Source organism: Notothenia coriiceps, unplaced genomic scaffold (assembly GCF_000735185.1).
Source record: "Notothenia coriiceps isolate Sejong01 unplaced genomic scaffold, NC01 NC01_scaffold00017067, whole genome shotgun sequence".
In the NCBI taxonomy this organism is placed as follows: Eukaryota; Metazoa; Chordata; class Actinopteri; order Perciformes; family Nototheniidae; genus Notothenia; species Notothenia coriiceps.
This window is the reverse complement of record NW_011349768.1, coordinates 360,565-379,534: the sequence shown is the minus strand read 5'-3', so window position 1 is coordinate 379,534 and position 18,970 is coordinate 360,565. Positions and strand designations below refer to the sequence as shown.

At 41.4% G+C, this 18,970-nt stretch overlaps 1 protein-coding gene across 1 annotated transcript in view; it reads right to left on the bottom strand.

Annotated features, from left to right (window-relative positions):
- The window catches only part of cp110 (centriolar coiled-coil protein 110), a 10,956-nt gene extending 652 nt beyond the window's left edge, over positions 1-10,304 (bottom strand). The window contains exons 1-10 of the mRNA XM_010776481.1: positions 9,837-10,304; positions 9,260-9,385; positions 6,661-9,166; positions 5,895-6,037; positions 4,063-4,164; positions 3,493-3,612; positions 2,702-2,788; positions 2,416-2,532; positions 1,560-1,633; positions 50-170 (exon numbers count right to left, since the gene is read on the bottom strand). Of these exons, the coding sequence (XP_010774783.1) occupies positions 50-170; positions 1,560-1,633; positions 2,416-2,532; positions 2,702-2,788; positions 3,493-3,612; positions 4,063-4,164; positions 5,895-6,037; positions 6,661-9,166; positions 9,260-9,385; positions 9,837-9,965 (3,525 nt within the window). The 5' untranslated portion in view covers positions 9,966-10,304. The remainder of the gene's footprint in view (positions 1-49; positions 171-1,559; positions 1,634-2,415; positions 2,533-2,701; positions 2,789-3,492; positions 3,613-4,062; positions 4,165-5,894; positions 6,038-6,660; positions 9,167-9,259; positions 9,386-9,836) is intronic.
- Positions 10,305-18,970: the final 8,666 nt, after the last annotated feature.

Sequence of the window (18,970 nt, the reverse complement as noted above, 5' to 3'; positions counted from 1 at the left end):
TGCGCGCGGAGCTGGACGCTCTGAGGTCTAAGTACGAGGCGTTGCAGACCTTCGTCAGGACTGTGGCACGGAGCCCCTCTGTGGGGGTCGGTATGAGGGGGGGAGGGGGAGGCATGGCGTCGTCAGTCATTGGCCCGTTCATACCGGGGAAGATGGCAACAGCCACCAGCCTGATCACAATAGTGAAGTCAAAAACAGATGCACGGTCTTGAGGGAGTGAAAGATAGATGAGGGGGTGTAGTCATTCTTCTTCTCTGCCAACCACCTGTCCTCCACCTGCAGTGCTGCAAACAGCTGGGCGCTCTCCATCACATCGCCTCAGCACCATCACCTGTCTCAGATCAGTGCAGCTCGAGGAAAGGGTGGAAGCAGTGCAGGGCTCAACGCTAACTTTTAAAAGTGGTTGCCAGGCATCAGCTTTTGGTTGCCAGAACGGAAAATACGGTTGACATTTTTTCTGAATGGTNATTCAAGCTCGGGCAGGGGTGTGTGTGTATGTGTGGAGCGAGCGAGCCGAGCAAGAGAGAGAAAGACGCGTGCACCGGTTACGTGTATTGTTGTTAGCATCTGGTGCTAGCTAGCTGCGCTAACAGATATAAGGAGCTGTTTCAACAACAAGGTGGGGGGAGAGTCCTCTGCTGTCAGACTGAGAGGCTGATAACTACAGATCAGTAGAGGTAAAGGACTCTGAGTGTTCAGATAGTTAGTCTAAGTTATCTCAGTGGGTCTCAAACGGTTTGGTCACCATTTATGTAAACACATATTTCCATTTGAGGGGGGAGTGATTAGTAAAATATGCATGAATAATACAAAACAAATGTTAACTAGGTGAAAAAAGATAAACTTTTAAAACTTGTTGAGAACTAAAACTAGTCTTTGCTGCTGCCTCAAAGAGGAGCAGAGGGGAGAGGAGGGAGACAGGAGAGGCCGATAGGAGAGGCTGATTCAGGAGCCCAGACACACTCACACATATAAATGAACCAAAAACAAATAAATATATAAGTTTCAATGTTTTTTCATATTGGATATGGTATGTTATTGGTTATGGCCATGTTCTTATGATTTTATGATTATTTAAATGTATACAGTTCTGTTTCATATGGGTGTAGTCTCTTTATTTCCCCCTCAAAGTGCACCAGATTGATGCATTGAAGTCCAACATTTAAAAAAAAATCTTACCGGGGGACCATGCCCTATAGGATTTGAGGTCCACCTCCAATTAAATATTATTATGTTCACATGGATAGGTTCCTAAATAGATTTGCAATTTTTTTTTAAATAGTGACCCATCTCCATATGTTTATTTTTGGGTAGTAGATTTGGAGGGCTATCACTATGGGCAGCAACGCTGTAAATATTGACAAATAAATCCAGCAAAATGGCACAAAAAACTGGGAGTGGCCTGACTGCGTGTATAACTCCCGGCCTGACTTATTGTCCCAGTCCGGCCGTGCGTGTGACTGTATTATAAATAACTGTCTGTACATGTATCCTTATAAATGTACGCACACACAAACAAATGTGAGATAAACAGAGATCTAAAGAAAACAGAAACTCACATCATTCCTCTCTTCCTCTCCAGTGATTTCTGTGTTGCAATGGAGAGAGAACTCCTTCCTCTGGGATGGCCACTCTAAACAACACACACACACACACACACACACACGAGCAAAAACACATTACAGATGAGTCTCCACACCACTCAGTAGGAATGTTACAATACTCAAATGTGTGAATAGAAAAGAGTAGATTGAATATTTGAGACTTCTTTGCCTACTTTAATAAATTAGTTCAACAACATAAAAAGCAACACTGTTATTTAGAGATGGGTGATGGGAAAGCGTCATGCAACTAATAGTTTAGATATAACAAGTAAGTAGATGTGCAACTAAAATAAGTATTTTCTTTTACAAATAAAACTAGCTTTGTGCAGTTTTGGAGAAGGGTTATTTAGGGGTCATTGTTTTATTATGAACATACCATTTAATTTGAATAATCCATGATAACAAAAGTGGATCAATCGGTGCATCTCTATTGTTTTTGTCATTATAAGACATTGTGAAATGTGAGACCTGGGTCAGAGCAGCTGCAATTCAATACTGATATTTCTCTGTAGCATTGAAGAGCACCATGATGCTCCTTTTCAGAGAAATGTCAGAGAACTCCCTCAGGAGGGAACACAGGGATGTTATCCTCTGCAGACCATTTACATGCACAACAAACCTATAGAAGAAACTACAGGAACGGGAAAACCCAAAAAGCATAATAGTGCCTCTTTAGGTTTTGACGATGACAATCTACTACGCTAGTGTCTTTCTTTGGCATTGTTTTTGATTGGTTCAGCTATCTGTATTGAGAAACCAACACACACACATGTATGTGATTGGTTCAGCTCACACATTGAGAAAGTGTTACCTGCCGCCTGAGCTCCCTCTCTCTGGCCAGCTCTCTGTCCCAGCCAATCAGCTGCATCCTCTCCCCGGCTGACAGGCTGAAGAATATGTCGTGGACCTCATAACGTGCAGCGCGCAGCTGGAAGGGGAAACAATTACAGAGCAGACGGCGGCCTGAATGAATGCGTGTCATCATGGTATCTGTTGTGGTAAACTGCTAATGGGGGGAAGAACAGCTCAGTTGGCAGTGTAGCAGAGAAGAGGAGGAAAGGTTAACAGATGTTTACAACACGTGTGAGCTTTGATACCTGCAGGGTGACTCTCTCCTGCAATAAAACGTCCTGTCTGCTGCTCGGGCTCGGCTGCTTGAGGGCCTGCAGGAACTGGTGTGTGTCCTGGATGAACACACACACACACACACACACACACACACACACACACACACACACACACACACACACACACACACACACACACACAAAATAAGTATTTAGATCAATACCCCACTTCATGTCACAGTTCTATATTCAAATTCTTCCTTAAGTATGAATCAGAAAATATACTTATTCAAATATAACAACATTTACTGAGCAGTAAATGTTCCATGTCAGCGTTTTACTTTTAGATATGATGTTTTTCAACATTACTGCTGCAGTAATGAGTAGATTTCATTTTACAGCTCTGCGTTTTTAAGGCTGTGCCAAATTACAACTCCTTTATATAGTGTTGGTTTAATCTACAGTAATGCATCTTATTCTATCATCATCATAGGGTTATTTCTCTGTCCTTCCATAACCATGTATCAATAAAAGGTAAACATTTTGTGATTGTTTCAGAAAAACAGCTGTGATGATGCATTTCCCAGCGAATCCAGGAGGCTTTTTAAATAGTTTATTTAGCTAGGAAAACCTTTCAAAACACATAAGAGCAATACTTTCAGTTTATCACAAACATTCAACATTTGGAAGTGCAAGTACAGCTGTAAGATAAAAGTATGAGAGTAGAAAGTACAATGTTCACTTCTGAGATATAATGTAGTTGTAGTATAAAAGGGAACTAAACAAGTTTCATTCTATGACACAGACGTGTCTCTGCTCACCCTGACGGTGCGCCCCAGCTGCGCCACCCTCTCCGTCCTCAGCATCCTGCGAGTTAGGAAACCTTTCACAGCGGCTGCCAGCAGGGGGCGGCAGCGCTCCGACAGCAGGCTGCAGCCGGGCTGAGGAAGAGGAGAGAACTGAGTGATGAGGGGGGTGAATAATGAGGACCAGAGGGGGCGAGAGAGGAGAATGCTAATTCCATCAATGACAACCAATTAATTTTCCGCGCAGATTCTCAAGGTCTTTTGCTTGGCATCTGTTTAGCGCATCAACGTAAGTGGACCCGCAGCTCATGATTGTAATAGGGAATAATAAGCAGGATAATAATGTGCCACTCACTTGTTGATTCTGAAGATGTTTGTTGAACAACTATAGTGAAACTTGAATACACATGAGAGCGGTAACAGATGAGAGGGGATAGTGATAAGGATTAAGACATCCAGGGGGGACTATTTGTTTCCACTGAGCGAGTCGGCTAACCGGTGATGAATACAAAATATTGTGGGTAGAAGGATAAGCGGGAGCAAGCTCTTCGCTTCACTGACAGTCAACAAATGTGGTGGTGTTACCTGAGAGAGGAGAGAAAAGGTTGCCGTGTCCCCGGGACGTGAGCTTGACATGGAGCAAGGGAAGGACACGCTCTGGAGGAGACGGTAGCGCTCTGCCAACGCCTGAGAGACAGACACAGAGACATGAGTGTGTCTGTGTGTCATGAGTGTGTGTGTGTGTGTGCAGACACGTACACAAGGTTGGGAAATATTGAATTGGAAAGGACAGCAAATGAGGCAGGAGGAAGAAATTAATTGAGGGTGGAGAGAAAGAGACAGAAGGGGGGAGATGGGGAAAAGAGGCAAGAGGGATGAGATGAGAGAGGGGGCAGGGGAGGAGGAGGAGGAGGGGGATGAAGAGGATGATGAGACAGGAGAGATGGAGGAAATTAATAAAGCCAAAGAACGACGTTGAAGGAGGTTTGAGACAAAACAAAGAGGGTAGCGAGGAAAGTGGGAAAAGAAGAGAAGAGAAGGGGAAGGGACCATTAGTGGAGGCACTCGACGGGACGAGCTGGCACTTACACACAGACGCTCATGAATTAAACAAATGATCCTTTCCCTTTCTGTGTCAATTCCCTCGGTCCCCTCCTCCCTCCCAGTCAAGCCAGCTCGCTCTCTCATCCCATCACAAATGACGGAAGGAAAGAGGGGAAGCAAAAGAATATGTATTTTTTTCATTAAACAGCTTATGTTAATTATATTGTTGTTAAGGAGACATACATTAAACAAGAGACTGTGATTAATAGAGCAAGGACACTGGGCCAAGAACAAATACAGACACAAGCTGAAGAAACAAGAACTGGCAGCCAGAGAACAGCAGGCGTCCTTGAAGTACTTGCATGTGCGCACACACTGGCGACTATGCCAGCTTGCCTCTTAGGGATGTAATGAAACATTTATGGTAGAATCCCTGTGTGTTTTTTTACTGGGGAGAGTCTGAAGGTCTCTTGTAATGAGCAGATGTCTGTAGTCTGCCCACGACCCCGCTCTGCTGCACAAGCACCCTCTAACAGGTAGGGCGACCGTACGTGTGTGTGTGTGTGCGTGCGTGCGTGCGTGCGTGCGTGCGTGCGTGTGTGTGTGCGTGTGTGTGTGTGTGCCCACATGTGGACCGGTGCCAGAGCCTTTCAAAGGGCTGCTTCTAGGTTCCAAGGAACATTTAGGGTCAATGCTATATCACAGCTTAGTGAATTGGTTAGATACTCTCAGAGCCTATTCTCCTTTGATAGGTGACTTTGGGTGGAGTCGGAAACCATTCAAGTGAATTATGGCTGCCTTTACGGGAATTACGTAGCGCTGTATCTGTACAGCAATAGGTGATGCAATGGAGTGCAAGAAGCGGGCCAATGGGATGGAGGAAATATCAATATGACTGTTGGAGTTATAATAAAGGTGTTGTTTTTCCCTGTATGTTCCCTTTGAGGCTCACTAGAGGACACACTTGCAGGACAAGTAGAGAGACATTTTAAAAGGAAACAGCTTGAAATGTTCTATATTTGAGAATTTTGTCAATTAATACCATGGGGCTCCCCTTTAGTTTAGGGATTATGATGCCAACGTTTTAATCCCTGAAAACGCAACGTTTTCAATTCAACTTCAGCTGGGGACCTTTGTTGCCTCTCTTTATTTTTAATTTCCTGTCTTCTCTCCCTGCACAGCCTTCACCGCTATCAACTTGGTTATTACATTCCTCTAACAGCTGAGCACCTTACATTTAGAAAACGGAAGCAAATTGTGTTTTTGTTAGGGGACTTTACAATGAATGATGTCGCACATTCATTTATGGACATCACATTGCTCAGCATGTATGAACAGCAGTCCCCTAATTCTATCAATGGTTCATCTCTGACCTGCATCAGTTCTTCCTGCTGTCTGCGGTGCTCCTGCTGCAGCGCTCGGACCTGAGCAGCGTGGGCCTGTCTCAGCTGCTCCTGCTCCGCTTCCTGACCGCCACGGCCTTCCAATGAGCGCACTGCAGCTGGAGGCAGCGCATCTGTCATATGTGGGTCACATAATGTGTAAATAAATGTTGACAAAGCCAAAAGTTGAGTGACAGGAGTATGCGGGGTTCTGATCTGATTCTATTTATATTCATTAATCTATGTTTTTGTGACATATTTAAAAAAATGGTTCTATACAAGATGGCTGTACTGTATACTTTACCTGAAGAACTTCTACAACAAAGAACACAACAATTGACTCTTTATATAAATGTGGATTAAAACAATATTAACTTAAAAAATTCCATAGCTTGAGCCATGCATTTGGAAATATTATCGGCAACTATTTTGATAATCGAATAAAGTTTCAAGTAACTTTTCGGTTTTTAGCCTTTGAAATATGAAAATGTTGCCGATTTCCTCCATTTAGTGTCATATTTAAAATAATATCTCTGGGTTTTGCAGTGACAAAAAAGCTCCTTGGACATTTACATTTAATAGACAAAAAAAAAAAAGATGAATTGCTAAATGGCTAAAAAAAGTTGTAGCCTTAAAGCTGTTCTTATTATTATTATTATTATTATTATGTCTCGTTATGGAGTCTTGTAACTTGTATGTTTTATTTTTCCTAAACACCTAAACCCCAACACATGCAATAACAGCCCACCAGTCTCACCTCGGGGACTGCTGATGTTCGGTCTGATCACAGAGCCGGCCCCCCTGCTGGCCTTTGCGCTCCTCTCCCTTGTCTCTTCTGTCATTTGCATGAGCAGCCTCCGTTTGACCTTGGATCCTCCGCCCTGACCTTCACCTCCACTCTCTGGGGTCAGACTTTTCTCCTGAAAGAGATGACTTTTGTCGGACCCTGACGATTCGTGGAGCCACAAGTAAGATGGTGCGTCTATGTCATACGACTGGTTGAGAGAGGGTGAGTGGGAATCGTAACCTTCTGCAGTCGCCTCGTTCTTTCTCTCCGCCGGTAGGTTACTGGAATCCGAAAGCACGGAGACGTTACGCGAAGAAATCGTTGCGGACGGAACATTTCTGAAGACGTCGGGGATGCGCATCCGCTGCGTTACAGAGAGGAGGCATTTAGCTGTGGGCTTTCTGCTGCCACTGTGCTGTCCATGACTGTTTTGAAGTGCTTCTTGACATGTTTCTTTGTCCTTTCTTCTCTCTGTAGCTAAGGTTTTGGATAGCCTGAGTTTGTTAACATTAATAGCTTCTTTTGCCAGAACATCATTAGTGTCACTGATGCATGGCTCAGATCCAGTATCTTCAATCACGTGATTTAAATTGTCTAATGATAGCGGCTGTTCTCCGAGTCTTTGGTCTTGCTCCAACTCTTTGTCATGCTTTATTTTGTTAAAACTGAACTCGTTTCGCGTGTTGCTGTCAGTTAGGCCAGGGCTTTCCAAGTTTTCTGACAGTGTGGACGCCAGATCTGAGATCAGTACTTTCAGACTAGACAGGTCGTACTCTAGCTGATCTATGTGCTGTGAGCTCTTGGCTGAAACGTTTGTGACACCATCTCCATCCGTGATGTTCAAAGTGAATGGAACTAATGTGGGACTGTTTTTAGCTCCCAGGTCTTGAACCTTGTGGCTTTCATTCAAACCAGAATCGACTAAAACGTTCCTCTCTGAGGTGTCCGCCCTATTGAGAGCTTCTCCATCTTGGATAAGGCTTTTGCTTTTAACAGGACTCATAGAGAAATTAGGGGCTGGAATAGTGTTATATTTCCCCAACCTATTATAAAAAGTTTTGGGACAGGTTGTCAAGTAACTGACTTCCTGATTGGGCGAGGTTTCTGTCGACGTGGGCTGTTGCTGGGGGGCGGGACTGATTTGGTTAGGCTCTGCTATGGCATCTTGTGAAATATTCAGCTTGTTGTTTTTTATTTCCGTTTCCTTCGCAACACTTATCATTTCATTAGTATGTCCATCTCCTTTTAAATGTGAGCTTTCCAGATTAAAGCTTGGCTTTTCCTCAAAAAACTCACTTTCAAAGGCTGTATCATTTCCCCAGGATTTCTGTGCTGGTGTGTCCGCAGACGGAATAACAGTGCCTCTCCTCTCCTTCATTTTCTTCCCCTCATCGGTCACAGTCCCCTTATAAGGAAATTCGTCATTCTCCTTATCAGAGAGGCTCTGCTCCTCCGCCCTTGCTTTCGTCTGTTCTTGGGTCCTCTCCTGCATTTTAGTGTTTTTGGCTTGGTTCCTAAGCATTCGCTGGGTCCGCCGGTAGTCCTGAGATTTCTTCAGCAACGCCTGGAGGCTTATGCGATAAGGCTCCTCAGTTGGATTTGCTTTGTCTCCATGGTGTCCTGCTGGTTCGGATTTGATTCCATTGTGCTGAATGTCTAGCTCTGTCGGTGGATTGAGATGAGTGCCTAATATCTGTGATAACTCCAGATTGTTTGAAATGCCACTGTTTTCTGATGAAGAGACTGTGCCCTCAATTCGGTCCAAACTCTGATCATTGTCAAGTCCAATAACTGAAGAAAAGGAAAAGTTATCCCCACTCTCTGTGCTGCCTTGATGACTGCTTTTAGATGTCCCATCTTGTAAATGGTCACATATGATTGAATCCTCCTGGAGCGAGGTGCAACTCATGTCTTTCATTAATGTAAAAGGACTACAAATAGCTGATTCTAGTCCACTCCTCTCTAATTCCTCTCCATCAATGGGAGGGTGGCTGATAATATCTGGCATCTTGGTGATTGTGTTTGAGGTGTTTTGGAGGAAAAGGCCACCCATGTTATTACGATAAGCTCCCTCGGATGAACCAAAGCTCTCTCTCTCGTCATCAATCCTTTCAGAGACATTGGAGCTGTTCTCAAGATTCTCAAAGGTCACGTAACCGGACGACGCTGACTGTTGGCCTGGCTGTGAAACCTGTTGGCTGTTGTGTTGTTTAATAAGGCATTCTTTCTGGTAACTTTCCTGAGTTGTCACATCAGAGGCAAAATAGGCACTATATGTAGTTGATGTCAATGGAGGAAAATAAACACTATCCTTGTCTTTCTCTCCAGACAGCAGTGAGGGTGAAAGGCTTTCCTTTGTTCCTATGAATAAATTACTCTGCAACCCCGATCCAACGGTGGTGTTGCCGGAATTTGAAGAGTTTTGTTTTATCTCCGACTCTTGAAGCAACTCCTGCAGTGTTGGTGTTTTCCTCAGCTGCAAAACATGGAAAGGAAAGTATGTTTAGACAAAACACAAATATAGGAAGTTTGCGGATGAGGATAGCTGAAAAGTAAGGACTTATATTACCTGAACACTGTGGAGGATAGTTTGCACGTAGGCCATTCTTAAATCATCTTTCATTTTCCTGTGGACAGTAGCTTTCTGCGCTGCATCTCTGTGTCGCTGCATTTCCTCTCTCTGCCCCCCTGAGAGCTGTTATCATCAGAAAGCAGACATGAGGCGTCATGCATGTGAAACAACACCTCATACAACTTGTTTGGTCTATAAAACAATAACAATGGAAACTGTCCATCACAAATTCCCAGTGCTTTGTATGAGGTGACAACTGAACATAGCTTTTTTGTCCAATCAATATTTGAAAACCCAGATAAAGGTATACCAACTTAACAATTATATAGAACATGGCAAAGCAGCAAACCTGACATCTGACAAGCTGGAACAACCTGCCCGATTTTCAATAAATAGTAAAGGATATTAAATTACACCATTGTTCCTTAAAATCAGTGAGTTAGTAACAAGAAATATAAGGTATGCTTCATACAGTCACAGTCTTCAACCGTGTTTTAGTGCGTCTGTGCCATGTTAGCTGAGATTATAACCCCGAATCATGTGGATTTTAGCAGAAATAAAGCTAAACTCGTACCAGGGGAGGAAGGATGGGTCGTCCATAGAAGCGGATGAGAGAGGAGGCAGGTGGAGGTTTGTTGTCTTCCTCCTCACTCTTCCTCAGATGGGAGGAACAATGCTGAACCAACTGGTCGTAGTCCTCCATCAAATTGCATCAGTAAACGGTAGGTAGAAACAGTTAACTTACGCTAATACATTAATACTTTATAGTAGCTGCTGAGCTGTAACCCTAGCTAGCTAGCTTGCTGGCTAACGAGTTAGCTGCTGTTTGGTTAGCGTGCAATACCAAAATGCCGGTAGAGTAGTATTTCAGTAATATCTATTATACATAGAGTGAAGAGAAGCTACAGCAGAAAAGCAGCTCTACAGTGTTACATTTGACAAAAGAAAAACAAAATAAAGTCTAAGGAGCTACCAAACACAAACTCTCCATCAGGATGGATGTGTGTTTACATTTTTACCCGCCTCTCCTCGCGCAGCAACAAACTGACAGTTGCAAACCGCCGCGGCGCCATGGAAACCCGGAGTGGATTCACAGTGTGGACAGGGAGGGATACAGCACATTAATCAACGAATAAAGCAATTTACAACACAACACACAACTTTAATCAACAAAGACTCCAATTATATTAACTAAACAAATGAAATACTCGATGTCAACAATACTGAAGCTAAGTTTGTATTGATAAAGACCAAAAAGCCACATCGCTCCGTGTTTTCACAGGATCCGGACCTGTTGGAGAAGAAGGGGCAGACATATCTCGGTACCGCCACCTACAGACACAAATATGTGGCTAGCACTGAGATATAAAATATACAACACCAAATCATTTGTAGTTAAGTTGTGGGGCTGTAGTCTATTGCCACCCCAACAATAGGATTTAAAAATTACAAAGCATAGGTTGAGTATAGATTCCATATTTTCTTTATCTTTTAAACCATTATTTGAACCACATTTTAAGTTGACACAGCAGAAATGTGTCGGTTTTATGTTTTATATTGAGAATCTGTATTTGACAATTTTATTTTTCTATAAATTATTTGCTAGATGTAATATAAATAACATGTTTAAAGCAATCAAAATGTGAAAGGCATAATGAAAAGTGCATATCAGGGATATTACATCTAAATAAATTATATATTTCCGGTATTATTTTACTTTTGCTTTTAAATATAAGTTGTAAATGGCTATTCAAAGGCTGTCAATGGTACATTTATAATTATTTACATAATAAATGTCGTTATTTGGAATGAGGAAAATGTTAAATAATTGTGTGACTGATTAAAAAGTGTAAAAGTCTTTCACTTTTCCTTAATTAGCCTTAATTAACTTGCTGAATAATTTCCAATGTATATATGATATATATGATACAACTACACAAGGTACACAACAGCTGTTCCATTTCAAAACATGTTTATTGGTCATATACAAAATAAAGTAAGCTGTTTATCAACAAACATACAGTATATACATCAATAAATTAAAAGATGCATCAGACCGATGATGAAACATTTAATTTCATGATTACCAATACCTTGTCATCATCACCTCACATATCTACAAATTGCAAAAAAAAAGAAGTACAATAATTTAGTTGAAGATAAATACTTACAAAGACTGTCACATTTAAAGTATTTTCCCGTATAAAGTACTGTCGTAGAACAATTTATTACACCCCTTACAGAAATATTACAAAACACAGAATTTCCTATTACAAGGGCTTTTTCTGAACAGGCTATGCCATATTCACACAGTCACTACTTTTCTATAGCTTTAAACTGACCATAATATACTTTTAGAAACACAAACATATCCCCATGAATAACCTGTCCAAATGATCACATGGTTTAATGGGGGGGAAAAACATGAAAGTAGTAAAAATAGAGAGACTGTTACAATGACGAGCAAAACATAGAAATAAGTGAATGTGATGTGAAACTCTGGGTAAGTATTGTAGGCTAGAGGCTTTGCAACTGATAAGGGCAGAGAGTAAGAGAGAGCAGCAGAAGGAAGTACAAAACCAACATTATTATTGATGACAACACCAAACAAACCATCAAAGGAATCCTTGGTTCATTTACTCTCATCGATCGGCATTGGAGGAGGGTGGAAGGGCTTTTAAGGTCAGTAGACAGGAAAACAACTGATTGACTACACACTGTTCGGCCAGGCAGGGAGATAAGGAGTTAATGATTTGCGTCTTCTAGAAGAATCTGAGGTTTTGTAGAAGTGCTGCTGAGTTAACTCGCTGACACTTTGTAAAGAGGGCTGGGATAAATGGAGTGGGGTTTGATCCAATGTGTCTCCACCACTCCTTTCTGCCTCTGTCAAATATTTATGGAAGCAAGTTTAGGAGCTTGGATTTGTAATGAAAGGTCTCTTCATACAGAGGGTATGACCCCTGTACATGCAGAGGGAAATAAGGTCAGCGTTGTCTAACGGGCCCATAAACTCGGTTATGAAAAGCCACCAAGATGCTCTGTCTGATAATCGGCCTATTTGTCATCTGATCGTGTCTGCTGAGTGAACATTCGGGAGAAATATTTCACCCTGACTGTAGGAATACAACAAAGTCCGGAAGACAAAAGTCATGTTTTTCTTGAGTTCTTTTAGATTTCTCCTTCTCCTCAAATGGAAGTTGATCAAACCTATATGATGATTTCAATGTTTTCACAGTTGATTAAGTGACATGGTGAAAAAAGCAATGTAAGCCACAACACATAAAAGAGAGACAAACTGGTGCTGGCATTCACAACCACAAATGGATTGATAACCACAGCTATTTAACATGTTACATCACACCTGCTTTTATAAAAGAGACAACTCCACTCAACAGTTACCAATGTGTCACTCCTCCTGGGAGCAGGAGGTCTTTTTCTTGATGATGTTTCATGTCTATTAAACAGCAGCCACCATGTGAACAGATCTTTGCTTACACAGTATGCATCGTTTAAAAACAACAGGAGCATTAATATCATAGTGGGTGTTACGTAGGCTTTCACAGGCACCAGGACGTTTCATCATTCTGTTTCAACTTGACACCGATAAACCCGTAGTGGTTTTCCCCTCTAATGGATACGACTATGACCTCACACACAACACAGGATGAGCCAGAACAAATTCATTACAATTTAAAAAAACAAATAAAAAGTGAAATTACATAGGAAAAAAACTCCATCAGGGAAATATAATAATATTATTCCGAGTACACAAAACAGGACACATTCAAAAATAAATTACAAATAAAGAGCACATACATAAATATGCTGGGTGTGATACCTTTTGCTTGTAGCTGAATACCATGGAGGATATTCCTGTGATAAGACATTTCAATAAAATGACTGAGACATTTGTATTTTGACATTTGTAGTCCTCAAATGTCACGGTTAGCTTTAAATACAGTGTAAAGATGAAAGATAAATAATATGTTTTAAACACATTTCCCTACCAATGCCTTTGTTCACTCTTCACCTGTTTGATTTGATATTACCGTTGATTCAGACACACATCGCTCATCTTAATAACTGCACAGCAGTAGGCTGGTTAACCACGTTTTCTTCACAGCGGAAAAGGAGCGGTTCAGGACAAAGGCTGCATGTATGGTCTCTTGTTATATCACGTCAATTGCTTCTATATTTCGGTAAATTATTTATATCAGGTTTCCATTAGTCTAAAGGAAAAAACCTCCAGTTGAGGCAATTGGACTTTGTGAAGTAAACCTAACTCTTTGACAGACAAACCATTAAACAGCAGAATACTTTTTCACTTCATAAAACACCAAATACGTTAACAAATGTTACTTCCCTGACACTTACAGATCAAAACAAAACAGGAACAATATATATACAGAACTATGTCAAATGTACACAGCAAAAACAAGATGTTTTCTCATCACACATTACAAAAATAACCTATTGATGGAGCAGGGGGTGGTGCAGCACAGGCCCATTGTTGAGTTTTACATCGCTATTACTTTACCGGACGACCTGAATACACGATATATCATGAAGCGAGGTTAACCATAACACTTCCTCATCTCATCGGTCAATAACTAGCTTTTAACGCTGCAAGGACCAAAATAAAGCCGCAGACACCCTGTTCAGAAATATGTGCTAAATGGACTTGAGATGTACAAATGATGAGTGCAGATTAGGAGCAGATAAACATGGTGTAACACGTCTGTGGTGCAGGAGCTGAGGGAGGACAAAGATCTTCTGATTAGAGAAAGTGGCCTACAGTGTCATCCCCCGCTTTGGCCTGAAATCAAACAAGGATCAAAGTCATATCCATGAAATAGTTATAGTTACCTCGTCACATACCTACACAGCACACCAAACGCTAGTTCACGGTTACACACACGTGCCTAGTCACAAGAGAAGAAACAAAGCTATTCAGTAGTTAAGCCACTTTTGGTACAATTGCAAAATAGAGAGATACTGTATATCAAACAGATTTTGTTACACCAATTTTTTTTTTTTTTTTTTTTTTTACAGGTCGTTACAAACAATGCAAAGATAATTGTTTTTATAAAATTCCAGACTCTACCGTACATAGACACAGATTCTTGGAGTATAGAACACCACCATGTAAGACTGCTTTTATGGTAAAACTGTGACATGACAACCCATTTGTGTGACTTGAAATTCAGAGAATAAGCATTGCTGGCTGACAGTGAGAAGACTTTGTGGTTCAAAGCGAGAGAAAGCAACATTAACCGCTTTGATTAGAGGCAAGAATGTTGCTGTAGGTGAAATAACCTAGATTTTTGAGTCAGCAGCCAATCAAATTCATAAACACGCAAACCATATTATTAGCATAAAACCGTTTTTTACTCATAACTTTCCAAAAAGCTTGTTCTGTAAAAGAAAATGGCGCGGTTTTGCCAATACTTCTTGTTCTTTTCTTTTTGAAGGAATACTTCTCAAACAAAGTGATACTTTCTAAATCAATGACTCGTCCTGTATTACCTTGAGCTCTTGAACTAAATTAGCATACCCCCACAGTGATAAAAGAATCCAAAAATGGAAAAAAGTCCAATTTTATTTCCAAATAATAGTGGCTGCGTTTTTAAAACAGCAACATTATATATAAAAATGTGTTTACAAACTAGCACAACTTGTAAAGTGTAATATAAGTCTAATTTATCCAGTTTTGAGCCCATCATTTCCAAATACATGAATTTACCAAGCATTTTAAGATTGAAAACAATTCCGCATTAATAGTCTCACTCTTGAGCAAGTCCAAATTGTATAGAATAGTAAAGTTTTAGCACAGATATATTGGCTTTACTGTTCTAAAATGTGGCCCCAATTTACTTAAAATCACACAAATGTTTATAAGATTTTTGATTCTCCATTAATGGTGGGGGTTTCCGAAAAAACTCAAAGATTTGTTCAAGAATCCGTGGTAATGCGGGGTAAGTATTAGATGTTGAAATGGTCATTTTGAGAGTAATATTTAAGTTTATGAACTGCCGAGTCACATAAATGGGTGTTAGTGATTTTTATAATATTGCTACTACACAGCTCATACAACAACGCACAGTTAAATGCTGCCACAACCTGATTCCTGATTGGTCAGTGTTTCACATTAAGCACAGGTATATAAACAAACAACTGCATTGAATCTCCACCGTCCTCCCAGAATGCCTCTTGCCTTTGAGTTGATGCATATCATCAGGAGACCAAAGGCACTTGCCCTTCCAATTTTGTTCAACATACTTTTGAGAGACAGAAGACAACTTTATCTTGATTCAGCCCTGGTGTTCAAAAGACCATTTCCCTGAAGATTCCTATAAACTGAGATAAGGTCAGTAACCTTATCTCCTTTCCTCTATAGTATGTTGTGTTTTTTGGTAAATATCAATTGCCTTATCGCCCTTCTTTCTGTTGGATCCAGGAAGTACTGTGTGTAAGAATGGAAACCAGTTGGAATTGAGAAATGGAAGGACAGAGAAACAATAGGTAAGAGAAAGAGAGCTACATAGAAAGTGAAGAGATCGTAGAAAAAAATACAGCTAACTAAATATAGCAATACCAAACACGCGCAACAGAATTTCACAGAATTCCTGATATAACAATTGACGCACAGAGAATACACTTTGGACCTCATGTGAATGACAACACGGTACAAAACAGTAGAAATACAGTTACCACCATTGTGTAATATATATTTTCTCTAGTACTTCTCTTAAAAAGTTCTTGGCTAGGGTGGAGCATGATGGGACTGAAATCAGCAGGTCACGGGTAATCTTGCGTATTCTGTTGGAACTCAGGGTCCCAAGATTTTTTGTGTCAAACTAATCCAACAAACAGAAATACATAAGCACCATCTTTTTGGCTCTAATACAAATGTTGTGTGTTTGATTATCTTTGTTCGGTGGCGTAGGCCTGTCACGATATTACGTTACCCAACAAGGATATAAGGACATGATTGTTTTGCTGACCTAGATTTAATTTTGTTGTGTTTACATGCACGTTTGTTAAGATTCAAATGTAAACAACATGTTAGCCAATATTTGTTCCCGCCCGTAAAAGAACTTCGGCATTGTGCAACACACAGCCTGAGAGTCTATCTGAATCATTCTTTTATTTATTAAGGATATTTAAGTGTTGTTCACTTTCCAATTCCAATGTTTGAATATTAAAGAACATTTTAAATAAAGTAGTTATCACGACATGCCTAGTGTAGCGAATTCAAATGTTCTACATCTTGGTTTGAATGATCTTTCCAAAGTATTTTGGGCATTGACATTCTTAAATGTTTCCCCCGTGGCCTGGTGTAAACCTAATCTCGAATTCTTGGACTTTTCCAGGTTTTCAGTGACCGTAGGAACCCTGTGTATCTGTCCTGTGCTAAATGATCATGCGTCGACCAAAGACTTGCATCTTTAGAGTCTCAACAATCTTCCACTGCTTCCACCCTTTCCTCCAGCTGCACTGATCTGAGCCAGGTGGTGGTGCTGAGGCGATGTGATGGAGAGCGCCCAGCTGTTTGACTTCAGTGCAGGTGGAGGACAGGTGGTCGGCAGATAAGAAGAATGACTGCACCCCCTCATCTATCTTTCCCTCCCTCAAGACCGTGCATCTGTTTTTGACTTTACTATTGTGATCACGCTGGTGGCTGTTGCCATCTTCCCCGGTATGAATGGGCCAATGACTGACGACGCCATGCCTCCCCCTCCTCCTCCCCCCCTCACACCGACCCCCACAGAGGGGCTCCGGGCCACAGTCCTGGCGAAGGTCTGCAACGCCTNTATTTTGGCCCATTCCTCCATGCAGATCTCCTCTAGAGCAGTGATGTTTTGGGGCTGTCGCTGGGCAACACGGACTTTCAACTCCCTCCAAAGATTTTCAGAAAATCTTTGGAGGGAGTTGAAAGTCCGTGTTGCCCAGCGACAGCCCCAAAACATCACTGCTCTAGAGGAGATCTGCATGGAGGAATGGGCCAAAATACCAGCAACAGTGTGTGAAAACCTTGTGAAGACTTATAGAAAACGTTTGACCTCTGTCATTGCCAACAAAGGGTATATAACAAAGTATTGAGATTAACTTTTTTTATTGACCAAATTTGCAAATAAAGTCTTTAAAAATCAGACAATGTGATTTTCTGGATTTTTTTTTCTCATCTTGTCTCTCATAGTTTAGGTATACCTAGGATGAAAATGACAGGCCTCTCTCATCTTTTTAAGTGGGAGAACTTGCACAATTGGTGGCTGACTAAATACTTTTTTGCCCCACTGTACACTCCCGAGCTTGAATGACACGAGACCAATCGAGGGCATTAGTATGATCTGTATGAAAGTGGCCATGTCGGCAGGCCACATCATGTAGACAGCCAGTCAGCCTCTGTGAGGCAGAGTCAGACCCACATTTGCGCAGCGTTGCGTTCACAATACATACGTATAAAAAAAAAATCCTCAGGCCAGCAGGCCACTTAACAGGCCAGGCCATCGGGAAACCTCCCGGTCCTCCCGATGGCCAGTCCGGGCCTGGTCACACGGGATAAAGGAACCTTTGTGCATCAGGCAACTCTGAACATTAGTTGCTGCATCTGATTAAAACAAGTCAACCTACTGAAGGCATTCAACATCTAGACTTTAGTGGATTTGTTTATGCAATCACTCAAGTTTCAAAGTTCCCAGTAATGTTGCAGCCAGCTGAAGTAGCACTTCTCAGCTTAAACATTTGTAACGAATTGAATTTTTTGCACTACAGGCTTTTTTTTTAACAAGCAGAGGCATCTCTTTTTCCTGCAGGATCCACAAAAAGGCAGCAGAAAGACAAAAGGGAGTGGTGACGATGAGTGGACACGGTAGTGGGCTCTCTGCTGAGCAGCCGCCGGAGACCAGACGAGGACAGTTCAGAGCCAACCCTCAGAGGGTCCCCAAGAGCACTCGCTCCTCCAGACCCCGGTGACACCTCTTAATTGGCCCCAGTGTGGACTCCTAATAAGGCCTCTAGCGATTACATAAATATTGTAAATCTAACAATTTGAGAGGTGTCAAAGCGATGCCTGTTTCTGAGGAATATATTACTGATTTTTCTTATCTGTGATGTGACATTTCATCCACTTCAAAACCAGGGTATAATACAGTGCTGACAGCCTTCCACTACGAAATAGTCTGACTTCAGTTTGGGTTAAACATCAGCTGCTCTGTCAGTAACACAAACTCTTCATCAGGTCTGCTTCCAGTTCTTCTCTCCAATATAAGTGTACTAAAGCTGCACATGTAAGTGGGACAAGTGTTGAGTTGGCAAAAAAAAAAAACACTTCCCAACCTTAAGCAGAAAAGCGCTGACCAGAAAGATGCTGTTTATGATTTGCTGCAGACATTATGTAATGTCCTAGCAGTAAGATTGCAGGTGTAATGAATAACATTAACAGATAGATATTTCTGTAAGCCATTGGTTTCAGACCTGGGGCCCGCAGCAACAATATATTCAGTATATGCAGTACACAAATGACAGTTTGTTTTTAGACTTCTTTGTGAATTACTGGAGGATCTGACCTGCTACTGCTTCTGAAGCTACACAAAGAAATAGGAAGGATCACTAATTGGCTATAAGTAGAAAAGAAGAATGCAATAGCCCTGAGCGAGCAAACACCACACCAGGATTCAGGAACTAAAGCTCCTAACTGGAATGCAG